Below are 15,969 nucleotides of genomic sequence, written 5' to 3' on the forward strand. Positions count from 1 at the left end.
AAGGAAAGACGCAGAAGCCTGGAGCGCCCCTGGATTGGCTGTGGGTTCAGGGACAAGGCATGCTTCTTTTGTGTGTGGAGGGGGTACCCCAAAGTGATTGGGAGCTTCCTCCTCCTGCCCTCTGTCCCCCACAAACCAGCCTTCGATTTACCTATCAAGTATTTCACCTTATTACAGAGAATAGATTAGGGAGGTAGGGAAACCGTTCTGAATTAAAAACCAAACCAAACCAGTAGCTTTATTCCCTGCATATTGGAGACTATTTTGCTTTTGCTGTTGTTGTTGTCGTTTCTACAAAGTTTCTGCTGCCGTGGATGGGGGTTCGCCCTGGCAGGAAAGACAGAAAAAGGGGGGCAGATCAGCCAGGGTTTTCTGACCGCCGGTGGGTCTTTCGATGAGAATGGAGGGTCCAGCGCTCTTTTTCCTTCCTTTCTTTCCCCTAAATAAACAGATCTGAGTCGACCTGGGTGGGCAGAAGGGAACAATTTGTGAGCCAAGGAGCGAGCCTTACCTGCAGGAGACTTTCACCTGACCTCTTGCTGGAGAGGTTGGGGGTAAGCGGGTGGGGGTGAGCGGGTGGGCGGGGAATTCAGACTCCATATATTACAAGCCCGAGGAAAATCCAGCTCAATTTCGCTCGTCCTTTTTTTTCTTTTCCTCAAATAGAGAAAATTCTCCCTCTTCTCGCCCCCCTCTGCCGCCCTGCCCCCATCACCCCTGGGAAAAGGCAGGAAAACCAACACATTTGGAGCTATTAACTCTTCAGAGAGCTGAGAGGCGAACTGGATGCCTCTTGCCTGCCGCTCTCAGAACTGTGCCTGCCCTTAAAACAAGCAAGAATCAGTGTGGATCAGAAGCGCAAAGTATGCCATGATTGCAAAGGAGACCTTTTAATGAATTTCTACTTTTAGAATTATTTGCGCGTCAGAAAATGCCCAAGGAAGGGGCCCTAAAATCACCGGGAGCAAGCAAGCGCCATTTCAATTCAGGAGATGCCAGAGTGCTTATTTTATTGGATAAAAATGCTTGCAGAGCGGTGCTTCGATAAAGCATAGAATCCAATGCGATAATTATTAAAAAGCAATGCTCAGTGTATCAATGCCCGCTCGTCAAGGAAAGACCCCCTTTCTAAATGTTCTTTAAAGCTACGGTCTTAAACACACTTTCTAGACGATAGATCTTGACTTTTTTATATATATAAAAAAGTCAAGAGATAGGCGCGCTACTGTTTCTGTTGTTTGCCCCGAAGTGGGCTCTAATTTGAGGGGCTCGGCGTAGCTCTCATGCCAAATGTCAACTAAGGAGGGAGCGAGCATTAAGAAAAGGGCGGCGGAAAGGGCAGGACGAGACGGAAAGAGGGAACAACCGTCGGGCAGAAAGCAGATCTGAGAAAGAACTGCGCACTCTTTTTGTGGGATTATTAAGCCGCGAAATCGTGCAAGGTCTAAACGCGCTCTCTCTCATTTAGAAGGTTTAAAAACCCTTTTCTTAGAAGGCATCTGCAGAAACCACACCGCCATTCCCCTCCCCAAAACACCCCTTCCAAAACAGCCGAGGATTGCCAAGGAAAGCCGGGAGGCGCGCGAAGCAGGGAAGGCTCCTTTCGAGTAGACTTGGGGAAAGGGCTTCCTTCATTCGCCCTCTGCACATCCCGCGCTGTACCTCTCTCTCGTTTTGTTTTGCTTCCTCGAGCCTGTCAAAACTCGGCCGTGTTTGCCTGTTTCTGGAGTTTGTTGTGTCTGGAGGCAAATGACCCGCCCCTGGGAGCAGGGAATGTCATCCCTCCGGCGAACATCTCGCACGACCTGCTCGGGGATTATGATGAGGAACCCTCGCTACAGCAGCAGTTCCAAGCAGAAACCATCTAACGACTCCCCACGTCCTCCTGCGTCGTCGGGGGACGCGGGGGAGGGGGATCGAAGACAGCCCGGCTCCCGCTTCCCTCCGCTGGCCTCTGCGCACAGACAAGGCAAGGCGGGCATGCCCACCCATTCACCGGACGCTCACAGCAATGGCTGGATTCCTCTGGAGTAAATAGGGGGACGTGTGTTCGGGTGCTGCTCCGCTCGGCTTTGGAGCGTTAAAGAGACGCGTCTTGATACCACATAGGCCTCTTTGGAGCGGGTTATCTGCGCAGTGCCGGGTCTCAGCCCTTAACAAGCAAGTCCTCGGTTTTCCACGGGGCCTGCCTTCCAGCTGAGTTTTCCACTCAGGGGCGGAGCGGGACTGGCCTTTTCGAAGGACGCCGATCCGTCCTTCTCCCATCGCCTAGGTCGATCTCATACCTCCCCAAATCCATCCGTCTCAGCCGTCCGTCTTGGGGGCCTTCGGGCTCCTTTCTAATCACCTATTAGTTTCAGTTTAGAGCTGGGGGCGAGCGGGCAGGGATCATATATCACCCTTTAATTGATACGGCAAGTCTCCCCTATGCAGCTGACCCAGAGCTCTTTTCCAGCCAAGGCAGAGAGGTAATCTTAGAGGGTAACCAGGGTCTCCGCGTCTCTCTGCAAGAGAGAGAGATAGAGAGATCGCCAGGCGAAAACCAAGAGGAAATTGTCACTTGTTCGCCAGTGTGTTTATCACATTATAGCTTTTCTCTTCGACAACAGGGGAAGGGACGCTAAATGGGAGAAGAAGCTGCGTAAGATTGGTGCCTCGGGCTGCGCTCGGGGCTGACATGGCCAGCTTCTGTCCTCCCTGTCCACTACCTTTTCCGTCACCGGTTAGAGACCCAGGCCTGGCCCAAAGAGCCGCTCGCGGTTTCTGGAGCGCTCCAAACAAGTAACTGAAGGGAGGAAGAGGCTTCACACCCTGAGAGCAACCTGAGCAGCGAGGCTGGGAGGAACTGGCTGAGATGTCTGGAATGCCAGCCGCGTTGAGACTGGGCTGTGGGTGCGGGATATGCGAGGGGAAACGCCGGGCAGTTGCAGGCGCCCGCTTGCTGAACCTTGATCCTTGCAAAGCGCCACTCTCCACCCTCTCCACCCTGTTGCGCACAAGCAGAGCAGGAAAGCACCAGGGGCCCAAGCTGCGGCTCATTTCTGGGTGTCAGACACCCTCTTGTCCCCACTCCGTGGTGCCAGAGACTGGTCACCGCCACCAGCTCTCCCACACACCCCCTCGGGCCCACTTCGCCTTGGAAGGGGAAGTTGAGAGTGCCACTGAGAGAGATCGAGCCCACGGCTTCTTTTCCCACTTCGAGGCCCGGTGTGATCTTTTTCTTAGGGGAAGAAGGACGGGTAGGCTTGATGGTCAGATACACAGAGAGGGCAAAGACATATCGCAGCCGCGCCAGGAGCCCATTTTAGGAAACAAAACGCAGCTCCGTCCTGTTTTCCTGCTTTTTTCCGCCAACCTGCACGCGGCAGAGCTGACGGGATGAGCTGGAAGACGCGGGCTGCACGGTCTCTTCTGGTGGGACTTGCCGGTTATTATATAGCCAGCGTCTGAAACAAATCATTCTGCAGTGAAGATGCGAGATGTGCGCATTCCTTGTCGGAGGGAGGATCCCACTGGGCCTTGACAAGGAATGCGAGCTGGCCAAGCAGACCTCCCTCCTCTTCCACCCTCCACAGCAATAAAGCAGTCACCTGCCACGATGAATGTCAACATGCCAGGGGAGTGATATTGCAGATGGGATGCCAGGACTGGAGTCGTCCGGCGCGGCGGCGGGTGGGGAGAAGACGGCTGCATGCAACCCCCCCCCCAAATAATAATGAATCCAGAAGGCCCAGCCCCTGTCCACTTCACCCACCCTTTCCAGAACTTCGGAGGTAAGTCATGCGAGAAAAAAGGGGGAGGTCTCCAGCTCCCCATCTTCTCATAATCATCAGGTAGTTTACTTTTCATTAACCCACACGACCCAACTTGCGCTCATCTCACTCAGTCAAGACTTGGGAGGTAAGTCCTACAAGGGAAAATAAAACTACATGGTAATTATGATATACCAGGGCTGCTCCTTTAAATTGCTTGAACACACCCAAACACCACAAAGGAACCGCCCTGCCAGGGGATCCCCTCGAAGGCGCGAAGATCAGGAGCCAGAGTTTCCATAGGATGCTTACTGAGAGTCGTAACAGGCGCAAAAAAAGGTGTAAGCAAAGATAAGGAGCGCAATGCGAAAATCGTTACGCGCGCCAGCTCCCACCGAATGCAATTACGCATGATTTCAGTGGTGCTCAGTTGCAAGTTTATTTTGAAAGATTTCAGTCTCGTGCCGTTGAACAGTCAAAATGTAGGCTCTATAATGGCACAGTAAAAAATAACAACAGGAACGCCTCTTCTCAGTACCATCGCTGGGGAACCTCCTTACACCGGGTCACCTTCCTTTCGCCAGGCTTGTCCACGCCTTGCCTTGCCCTCGCCAACATTTCCTAACCCTTTCCGCTCAGCGGCGTTAAGGCGCCACACACCCCAAACTTAAACCTTGGGGACAGCAGTTCTGTAAGGGTAGTCTGTGTCTCTCGAACAGAAATTACGCTATCTCAGCAAACCTACAATGAAGGCTCAGGGTACTTTAACGTGAGTCCAAACAGCGGACGTACTTTACAAGTGATTTAAATTTGTGGCGTGCATTTCTGTGGGGATGGCGCAGGAGAACCTTCCGGTGGCTGGCGCTGTGAAGCCACCACTTTCCTTGAACTGACATACCAGTTTTGCCACGGATTTTGATGTAGCCGGGAAAACAAAGAAAAGGAGCATCCCTGCACATTCCCTAAGAATGGGACCAAGTCAGTCAAAATCCCCCCACTCCCTTTAAATTTAAAAATAAAACATCGGAAGCCTGTGTTTTAGCTTCTTGTAGCGCATTATCAGGGCTGTACCTAGCCACGATTTCTCAGCACCCCGGTCCCCTCCGGCGCGATAGAGGCCGGCGCCGGGGAGGTGTGGAAGTGTGACCTGTCCTTAAACACAGCCTGACTCTAAACACGTCGCCGTTCTCGATGGCGGTGCGGACTTCCCGAGGGCGCCTGAGCTTTCTCCCGGGACATGCTAGCCCTCGAGAGCCCCGTCTGCGTGTCGGTCTGCCGCAGACCCCTTTCGGTCCAAATCAGTCCGGTTGCGTGGTTTGAGCGCACTGGAAAAGAAAAAGCAGCGGAGAAGCGCTCTTAGCGCAAAGGCGAACAACACAAGAGAGTCACAGGCAGTGATTTCCAGGGGCTCCGCAGGCCTCGGGTCTGGCTGATCATGTTGGGAAGCAGCAGTTTTATTGGGGAGAGCCAAGCGGCAGCTCAGCTCAGCTCGCCAGCAACTGTCTGAAATCGCCCACATAACCGGCAGTGGCGGGAGCATGGCGAGGGCAGGAGTGAAGGGGCGAGAAAGGAAGCCGTCTAGTCCGGACACAGGTCGGGGAGGGAGCGCAGCGGAAATGAAAGTCACCCCTTTCCCCAGGAGGAAGACGAGCGGCCCTGGGAGAACCGAGCGGGCCTTGGCCGGTTGGCGCCCCGTTGGATTCGCGCTCCCGCAGCCACTTGCCCTTCCGCGCAAGGCCTGCAGCAAAGCGCAGAAGCCAAGCGGCTGGCTCACTCGCTCGCTCCCGAAGGTGGGAACCCTCTCCTCGGCTTGGCAAGCCCAGAGGCGGCTGGCCTCTCCTCGGCCCAGCCAAACAAGAGCCCCTCTTGTTCTCCCAGCGCCCCCCTCCTTCCTTGCACCTGCGTGGAGCTGCGAGTAGCGCCAGGCAGCGGCGGCTAAGCTCAGCCTCTCCGCTGCTGCTGCTGCGAAGGCAGCCTCGAGGAAGCATCTGGTCCCAATTGGGAGCCCCCCTCCCTTCCCCGGCCCGCCAGCTCCTGTTGCCCCTCTGAGCATCAGCCAGGCCGGCCCCAAGCCCTGGCTAACCCCGAAACCACCTCCTCTCGCGGCGCGCACACTTTCCATCGCACCGCCCGCCTCCCTCGCAGGCAGCCACACAAAGAGTGCTCTCTCTCTCTCTCCTGCAGGCTGGGCAAAGCTCCCTTCGCCGCCTCCCCCACCCGCCCTACACACCTCCTGAAAGCAGAGGGCTACCTCTCGCTCCGACCTCTCTCTCTCTCTCTCTCTCTCTCTCTCTCTCTCTCTCTCTCTCTCTCTCTCTCTCTCTCTCTCTCTCTCTCTCTCTCTCATTGCCCTCTCCTCCTCCTGGATTCCTCATCGGTTCTACTCCCGGCTTGGAAATGCATGCGCGCTGCTTCTAACCTACCCGGCTCTCTCTCTCTGCCCTTCTAAAACCAACGCGGGAGACAGGGCTGGGCTGAAAGTGGTTCGAATCCAAGAAGGGACTTTTACCCGGGACCGGACGGCAGTCAGCAGTCAGACTCCCTCAATCCGCACTTCATGACTTCAACGCAATTTCCGCGTTAAGAGACGTGGGCCCGCAACTTTTGCGACGCGACCGTGTTTTGACTGAAATGCAGGGTCGCGAGGAAAAGTTGGCAATGCCCCACTCTTTCGTTTCAAGGCAAAAAGAAGCGCAGAGGGCGATTGTCAGGCGGGAGAGCCGAGGGGAAGGCAAATGTATGGGACCCGCGACCTCTGCTTAACCTTGGTACATTGGCACCAAATGTTTCAACAATATTTACTTGCCTTGAAGTCTGGATTTCCCTCCTCTCCTTTTAATCTTTTTTAAGGCCATCTTTGTGGCAGCTTCAGGCTCCTATATGTCTAATTATAGTAAGCAGAAACAGGATGGGATGTGAATAGCTCTGTTGTGTGCAGGAATTGGGTGCCGCACAGAGAGGCTTTTTGTCACAGGTTCTCACCCCGCAAACATGTGCATACACAATGCTGAGGTGGGGAGCTGAAGAATCAAAAACATAGCAAGCTCCCTGGTCTGCCGTGGAGAGACATCTAAAGTCAGTAAGGATTAGGGTGATGGAACTGTGCACTGCAAGCCTGAGTTACCCATACTGTAAAGGGTTCTGGCAGTGGAAAGGACAAGTAGCTAAGGGCTAGTGGGAGGGAAGCATAATCCCTTTGCCCCCTGAACAAATAACATTAAGGAGACTATAAAAAAAAACCTCACCTTCTTATATGTAAGACCCATTCAATACAAATAAACTTTTTACATTACATTTCACACATGAAAAGCACATCTGTGTAGGAAATAGTATGCAACCCACATGTAGATCATTTAAGATTTTTTTTTTTTAAAAAAACCATTTCCAAACCTCTGATTGCCTGATAGGTTAAATATTAAACAGGAGGTGCATTGCGAAGAACTCAACATGATTCCATTGGATAATATAGCTATGATTTTACATAAATCTAATTGTGTCATCATGAGGGACGCGGGTGGCGCTGTGGGTAAAAGCCTCAGTGCCTAGGACTTGCCGATCGAAAGGTCGGCGGTTCGAATCCCCGCAGCGGGGTGCGCTCCCGTTGCTCGGTCCCAGCGCCTGCCAACCTAGCAGTTCGAAAGGACCCCCGGGTGCAAGTAGATAAATAGGGACCGCTTACCAGCAGGAAGGTAAACGGCGTTTCCGTGTGCTGTGCTGGCTCGCCAGATGCAGCTTGTCACGCTGGCCACGTGACCCGGAAGTGTCTCCGGACAGCGCTGGCCCCCGGCCTCTTGAGTGAGATGGGCGCACAACCCTAGAGTCTGTCAAGACTGGCCCGTACGGGCAGGGGTACCTTTACCCTTTTTAATTGTGTCAGTAGGATGGATCCACCATACATTGGGTTTTCCAAACATTTACTTCAGACAGCATTGTAAAAGAAAAAAGAAGTACCCTAACTTTGGAAAGGAAGCGCAACTCTATAACTCACACTCATTTTCCCTCCCCCTTCCACTTGTAGTGGAGAAAGAATTAAAAAATGCACTGTACAGTCTAATTTATGGAAAGGGTTTTTTTTTAATATCAAAAGAAAATGAATTGGAGTGGCAAGCTGGCCTCCAACGCCTTTTCTACATATCAGGAGGAAAAGTGCAATCACTGCAGCCTATCCTCTTCAAGGAATGTAAAGTCATGATGCATGGTTGAGATTTGAAAAGGGGGGAAAAGGATCCATTGCACAAGCGAGAGGAAAATAAAATGGCAGCAAATCTTCAACACCCAGTGGAGTGATTGTCGTTCCCCATCCCCAGCAATGGCACTTGCAGAAGTCATAATTAGGCCGGCCGTCTCCCTGGAGGCTCAGTCATGTCAGCAGGTATGGAAGGAGGAACAGGTTCATGCATTGGGGTTGTTCCTCATGAGTTCCACATCTGCTTCCACCATCTCTTTCACCAGCTCCTGCCGAAAGGAAGGGACACACATACACACACACACACACGAAACAAAGAAACAAACAGATGTTTCTGTCTCTGCTTAGAGTGATAGCTGTATTCCTACAACATTGCTTCCCTCTAGTATCTATTTCCCCCTGAATTAGCCCACCAACCAGAATAAACCTTTTGAGATGCATTCAAACAATCTATTCATTGTGTCCTTGAGAGCTGGTCCTACCATGAGACAGGCAATGGGTAACAAATGTTCAGGGTATTCCTGAAGGACAGCGAATGGTTCATCTTCATTACTATGATGCCAACAGGAGACCAGTTGGATGGTTCTGCCTCAGGCACTAAAATGGCTTGGGCTGCTTTGAATGAACGTTTTTCATTTGTTGTGCTCAGTCTTCCCCTTTCCAATCAAAAATAGGTTGCTATATTTCAAACGGTGAAAATCCAGACAGAAAAGTTGCACTGCTGACATGGGCTGCCACATGTCTGGATTTTCCCGTACATGTGTATGATTTCCGCCGACTGCAGCATTCTGGATATGTCCAGGAAAATCCGGACGTATGGCAACCCTGGCCAGAATGGCATTTCTCATGTTGAGAATATTGCTCTGTCTCAGCATTCATCCAGCACAATGTTATGCTTCGGAAAATGCAGTAATCCCCCACAGTCTGCATGCACCTCATCATCTTTCCCAAGGACATGTGACCCTTGATAGAAAAAGCTTTAAATGATATAAAATGTTATTTTATTTCTACTAATAATGAGTTTATAAATTTTTCTAAGCACAGATTTCCTCCCCCTCCCCCCCAAAACAGGCCATCAAATAAAATGCATGGAGATTAAAAACCCCAAACAGAACTTACGTCAAATGTGACTCTGGGTTTCCAGTTGAGTTTTTGCTTTGCTTTGGTGCAATCGCCTTGAAGAAAATCCTGTGGGGAATAAAAAGACGGGTGGGTGATTCCCTTTCCAGGCTGCAGGGGAGGTAGACAGGCAAAGCGATGGTTACAAAAGTGTTGATAGACATCACCTTGCCCCAATTTCATTACAATCTCTCCCATCCACACAGAGCTCCTAGAAAGTGCCAGTGCTTCGCAGAAATTCAAACCACCTTCCTTCTCTGTCCCAAGTTTTGCAACTCCGAGTCAAAGTGCTGTGGCTTATAAATCACCAGGAGGCAGCATTCAAGAATAGCTGTGCAGGCCATTTACAATGTATGCTGCACATCAAAAATATTGACTCTTTAATGGATAACATCTTGTTTTAAGCTGTCATACCTCCTAAGACTTGCTACTGGCAGAGCTGTTTCGAATTAATGTATCTCACCTTGCACTCCTCCCCCCCCCCGTCCAATTTTGGTTAAATTATAGAAGTAAATCAAACAGAAAACCTGACACTATAATGTTCTCTTTCAGATACAATCCATATGATCACTAAAAGGCAGTGCTTAAAAACTTCACAGTTAAGAGCAATATAACAAATGAACCAGCTGATTTTCTCATTTCAAACTACTAGCTGTTGCAGGATTTTGGATTTAGCAGTCTTTAAATGATCACAAAGGTCTTTCTAAAAGTGATCCTAAGGACAATAAGGATCATTGGGTGTCGCCTGTAAATACGATTAACTGAAGACAGCACAAAGAAGGAGGAAAATGATTTTATTGTAAAGTGCTCTGATGAAGAGGGTGCTTTAATTCAGCCTGTAGCTTTAAAAAATTAAAAATATATTCTTAACATCGCTTGTTAAAAAAAAAAAAGGTCATTTGCACCAGTTCTACCAAGACTGTGTTCATCAGGATTGGGAGCCTGTGGCTCTTCAGATGTCAATTTCCACCATCCTTGACTATTAAGCTATCCTGACTAGGGCTGATGAGAATTGGAGTCCAGTGACATCTGAAGGAACACACCCACCCCCACCCACCCACCAACAACAGTCTTTTTCATTACTTCCACAACAGACACATTTTGGTGTAGGAACAAGGTGCTTCATTTCAGCTTAGCACTCACAGGCTGCAGCTGGTCTTAAGATACTTCTGAAAGTGATGCCCAGAACACCTTTTGACCAGGATCACATCACTTTCATATTTTGTTAATGCAAGCTGAAAAGCTGTTGTAAAATCATGCACAGATTCTATGAAATGTAGCCTATTTGGTAATCTAATGATCTAGGAACAGCAAAATCCAACTTCAGTCTGCAATCCTAAACACACTTTGGGTATGGCCAGTAATGAGATTTACTTCTGGGGAAATATGCACAGGATTGCACCGTAAGTTAAAACAACAACAACACCCCAGAGAAAACAGAAGACTCTTTTTTTGTGCCACGGTTATTTGTAAGTCATTCAGTACCATCTAGTAGTAAAAATAATTTCACGCAAATGACAGTGGCTGCAACTCCATGATTTGCTGAATAAATGTATGAAGGATTGTGCCTGAAACCTTGGTGGCTAATAGCCTCTATTTCTGTGAGTGGTTCATGCTATGAAAAAAGTGTGATTACAATTACTTAGAAAACAACAATAGAAAAGGCTTGCAGGGAGGGGGGGAAATCACTGCTCAGCTACATTATTTAAAGTGTTAAGTGAACTGAGATATGCACCTATTTAACTTCCAGATTTAGTCTGAACTGGAGCCTAGATGCCAGTCCAGGGGCAGACTGAAGCTCTGTGCTGGGACTTTGCTTTCTTAAAGCACATCAAAGATCAGAAAGTTAATGAAAGGTGAGGATGAGGTCCCTCTTCCCTTCAAGACAAGGTTATGAAAAGTCCGCTGACCAAGTCAAATGCAATTCTGCCACTCTTCCGCTTCTGCTGTAGCACAACATAACAATGAATCTGGGTTCAAAGCACAGTCTAGTTTACCGTCTATTTTTTCTACAATGGATTTCCCCCCTTCTTTTTGGTGCCACTGGTCTCTAAAAATACATAAAATTGGGAGGGGAAGAGCATTGAGCCCCACAAATGACTTACTGGAGAATGTATTAAGATACACAAACACACTTTTTAAAAACAAAATCACAAAAGCAGCCTTCTTGCTTTCAGTAATTTGTTAGTACTTTATTTTTCATAGAACAAGGGATGCTGCACACTCACTTTAAAGCAAAATACACTAAATCTTTACGTTCTGTGAAAAGGAAAACAAAGCTTAAAATTGCAAATTTAAAATGTGAGTTACAACCTGTTTTTGGCTATGAAAAAGCAAAGACTTGGCGAAGCAACTGAAAGCCAGCAGCCAAACTGGTGCTCTTTAATACAAATCTCCCACAGATTTAAATTCACTTAGCTGTGATACGATCTCTGTAGGATAGCGAAAAGCATGAGTTTATCTAGTAATTTTTTTTTTAAAAAAAACCTCCTCCCTTTTCGTAATTGCAGGTTTAAGTGTCAAATGCTGCACAATTATGTTTATTAAACTTGATCTCATGGCAGTTCAGTTTTATAGTCTTGGAAAAGACACATACTTTTGCATCAAAGAACTGGTTGTGGAGTGTGGTCTGGAATTTTTTAAAAATAAAGCAATGAAAGCCAGAGGAAAAAATGCAAACCATTTCTATGTCAATATCCCATTTCCTGAGTTCTGGTTCTGGGTGTCATCATAGCTTTTATTTTAGCTCATTAGATGAATGATCTGGTTTCACAGTGCAATTTATTACTGTCTAATTCAATTTTCTTTAGCAAAGCATTCAATAGCTTCACAGTACAAGCCTGGGTGAGGGGTGGCTAGCACAGCTCCAAATTGTTTTGTTGTTTGTTTGTTTGTTTGTTTGTTTTAAACTTGCAACTTAATTCTGAAACTTCCTTTAATGGGGGGAAAGTTCAAAGAAGGATACATGTAGGGAGGTAGAGGAGCACAATGTCACAACAGAGGATGTTAGCATTGTGTCACATCAATGTTCTACTGAGCAGCACAGGCAAACATACCAGGCTGTTCTATTCAAGTCAGTATAAGGATCTGTCAAAAGAAGGGACTTTTTTGGAGGGGAGGCTGAGAGTACTATATTTATTCAGAATTATATCCCACCATATATGGAGGGTTCAGTGTAGCTAACAGCAGTTTTTAATTAAATATGTGTGTCTCTTTGCCTCAAAGGAGTCACAAATTAAGCCAAACAGTTTTGACAGTGTTACAGAAAGCGCTGATAATGCTCACTGAATAAGTATGTCCTTTTTTTTCTTTTACAGTGCTATGTAATCATGACAGCTATGCCATAGCTTAGGTTATGAAATCAAACAGTCCCAAATTTGCACAAATGATTTTTCAAACAGGTATAATAAAAATCTGTGTTGCACAGCTGGATTATGTTATATGGCATACATATGATGCAAATGTTATAAAAGATTTGTGAAATTTGTTTTTAGCAGTTTTGAATATGTTCATTTCGTTGTTATATACTTGTGTGAGCTGAATAAGCAGTTTTGAGTATAACACAACTTGAAAGCTAGAACTGTATAATTTCAATCTGGTGTTAATATACATTTGCCCTGCCTTGATTACTTTGAACTGGTCTTTTACTGTGGTTTGGCCTAAAAGCATCACCTGATGGGAGCCAGGGGCCTGACAAAATAATGTTAATGTTTCTTAATGATTGTAGATGTTTTACCCATGGCCTGAAACCTAGCTTTTGGAAGTCGACTCCTCATAGCAAAGAGGGAGCAGAGATACTGTGAAAAACAGTTTCTGTAGTTTTGAAATTAGTCACAGAGAGCTGAAATCTTCTAGTTGCAGCTAGCTGAAAATGAGGTGCAGCCTGGGGGGTGGGGGTGGGAAGGCTACATGTTCTTTAGGGATCAGAAATTCAAAGGGCTATCCATTTGCTTCCAATAAGAGCTCTACTCTTGTATTTGCAAATAAAGTAAACATTACGAAGACACTGTAAGTTGCTGTCATGCAATGCTCTCATTGAAAGGTAATCAACTGCATCATAATTTTTAATCGCTTTGGAACATGTTATAAATACAGTGCCTACAGTGGTACCTCAGGTTAAGTACTTAATTCATTCTTGAGGTCTGTTCTTAACCTGAAACTGTTCTTAACCTGAAGCACCACTTTAGCTAATGGGGCCTCCTGCTGCCGCCACGCCGCCGGAGCACGATTTCTGTTCTCATCCTGAAGCAAAGTTCTTAACCTGAGGTACTATTTCTGGGTTAGCAGAGTCTGTAACCTGAAGCGTATGTAACCTGAAATGTATGTAACCCAAGGTACCACTGTATTTATGAAAGGACCACTGTAACTCTACAGAGTAACAGACAATTAAAGCAAGAGTGCAGGTCAATTACATTTTAGCAAACAAGACCACAATCAAACTGGTAATGGATGTTAAACATCTTTAGGAATTTCAGGGCGGCATCTATGAATGGCATTCACTTTTCATTTTTCCCTTCACTATTTTTAGAAAAGTAAAGTTGTGGAACAAGCATGATACCAGGGGAATAGAAGAATGCCAGTGAAATTGGTTCTTCATCTAAATTTGTTTTAATGTAGTGCGAGCTGGCTAACCTCCATTCTTGTGCCAATAGGTTTTTTTTGTTTTTTTTTAAAGACAGAATTTTCACGAAGAGCCAAAAAGACTGGAAAATGCAAGCAGTTCAGATATAAAGTGGTTTCACTTGCAATTAAAGGCTAGACCACTTCCTAATGCGAACAAAGAAGCATTTCACTTGCTAAAAACATACATGCAAAGTAGCTTACTTGAGGAAGGGGGAAATGGTCGAATAGAATTAAGATGCTTTCCATTAAGGGCTAGTTCTGAAAGGTGCTGAGCTCTAAATTCCTCCATTTGTTTCATGATTTTGTTGGCACTCAGCACATCTTAGGATAAGGTCCCATTAAAAAGTTTCCATGATACTGTTAGGTCAATAACCAATCAGGAAATCTAAGCCCAGCCTCTTCCATCATTCACTAAAAACCTGCCTGTTAATCTTTGGTCTAACGTTTCCAAAAGGCCAAAGCGCATGGATCCCAAGAAGTAATAAACAAAAGGCCGACAATAACGATAAGGAATGGCCGCCGCTCCTCATTTCTCACCACACTGCAGTATATCAGTACAAATTGAAGCTGAATCCAGACTTCTCCTTCAGTGACAGGGAATGATAAGAGACAAGGAGAAAACAGCAAACCGTCTGGTTTGTTCAGGAAGTTGGGAACTGGTAGCAATGTCCATCAAGCGGACCAAGGGAATGCCGTCAGCATTAAAACAATGCTTCAGCTCAACGTCAGGGAAAGGGCATCAGTCAGCAGAGTTGGACAAGCGCATTGACAATGGAGACAATGGAGCAAAACAGAGGGGGTTGGCCCTGTGGGATGTGCGATTTGGTGCTTAATTGCTTTGATGGAAACAGTTGCAGAGTTTAATCAGCACAAGGATAAAATGCCTACCTATCTCTTCAGAGAGCAGGTTGCAGGCCTTACTTTTGTGCTTATGCCAACTAAATCACATGGCTGGCAATGTAAATAAAAGCAAAATTATTTGACTGGTTCACTTGCTAAAAATGGTTCTTTAAGCAGATAAATGTCTCCCACCGGAGGGCTAATCCAAAGATCACTGAAGTCAGTGCTGATTTCAAGAGGCTTCAGATTAGCTCAGTAGATCCTCTCTTCATTAAGGGGAAAAGTGATACCCCCCATTATGTTCCATGTCCAAAAAAGATGAGACAGATGTGGGTTTAACTCCTCCATTCCTCTCACTATGGAATCCTAAGGTGGTAAAGTCACCACAGGGTGCCTTTATTATGTCAGTATCCTGAGAGAATACTTTGCCTGTGTTGGTCAGCACATGACAGTGGGTACTCGCTACACCACAGTAAACCCCTGAAGATTATAGGTTGCTCTCTATTTATTTGATCTTTTTTTTTTCAACTACAAAAAAGCAAACAATAAGCAACATATTCATTAACCAACATTACATTAAGCACTCATTTTAAAAACAACCACTTTACATATTCTTTTTTCAGATCAAATTCATTGACACACCACATAATAAATTCCACAAAGGGGAGGGGAGGAACAGACAGAGTTAGGAGTGTGTTTAGCAGGCTTTTACATATATCACTGTTAGACTCCATGTGTAACAACAACAACAACAACAATGATTTTATTTATATCCCACCCATCTGGGGTATACCAGAAATGGGAATAATTTTACCAGGAAATCATCCCTGACATGGTAAAATCAACTTGTAGTGAGTTTCTCACATCAAAAGTAACATTTAAATCCAACCTAAGTACTCTTACCACCAGCTGCGGCAGTACTGACAACTACAAAAGTTCAGAATCATCAATTTTACATTCCAGCTTTTCATAAGACAATGAAATGTTTGCAACTGTATTTCTAAGTTTGATGGGGAAATTATGGAAAAATGTTTTCAATATATTACATGGATCTCAAATTTTCTCTTTAAAATAAAATTGATATCTGCATTACTGAAGTTATTGAAGATATTAACCATATGTAGATTTTGGTTAACCTAGTTAGCCTAATAGTTAACAAAAATCTACATATGGTTAATAGAAGATATCACATTAGATTTATTTATTTAGCAAATACTATTTCAGTACCTCAGCCCCTGAATGATGCTACTTTTGCCAGTCCTTCCACATGCTTCCCAGTCCTGCCCCCTTTGTCTATTGCCCCTTCACCAATTTAGCCCACCCATCCTACAAAAACAGACATCCTTTGCCCTTTTTAAACAGTGATGATGGTGGTGACCCCCTAGAACTGACTTGTAGGTGATCGAACAAGGAACTGTAACTTGGTGCAGAATTCCATCCCTGGAGTAA

At 46.3% G+C, this 15,969-nt stretch overlaps 1 protein-coding gene and 1 long non-coding RNA gene across 3 annotated transcripts in view; both read right to left on the reverse strand.

Moving 5' to 3' along the window:
- Window positions 1-222: 222 nt before the first annotated feature.
- On the reverse strand, window positions 223-2,943 carry LOC114600966 (uncharacterized). The gene is made up of 2 exons (XR_003707708.2): window positions 1,663-2,943; window positions 223-463 (listed from the first exon to the last, which is right to left on the reverse strand). It is a non-coding gene; the product is annotated as an uncharacterized LOC114600966 (long non-coding RNA).
- Window positions 2,944-7,806: 4,863 nt separating this feature from the next.
- Window positions 7,807-15,969, reverse strand: part of GMDS (GDP-mannose 4,6-dehydratase) — a 285,325-nt gene continuing 277,162 nt past the window's right edge. For both annotated transcript variants that reach the window (XM_077933314.1, XM_028737854.2), the window contains 2 exons: window positions 9,058-9,126; window positions 7,807-8,207 (listed from right to left, as the gene is read on the reverse strand). In XM_077933314.1, the coding sequence (XP_077789440.1) occupies window positions 8,145-8,207; window positions 9,058-9,126 (132 nt within the window). In that variant the 3' untranslated portion in view covers window positions 7,807-8,144. The remainder of the gene's footprint in view (window positions 8,208-9,057; window positions 9,127-15,969) is intronic.

This window comes from Podarcis muralis, chromosome 8 (assembly GCF_964188315.1).
Source record: "Podarcis muralis chromosome 8, rPodMur119.hap1.1, whole genome shotgun sequence".
In the NCBI taxonomy this organism is placed as follows: Eukaryota; Metazoa; Chordata; class Lepidosauria; order Squamata; family Lacertidae; genus Podarcis; species Podarcis muralis.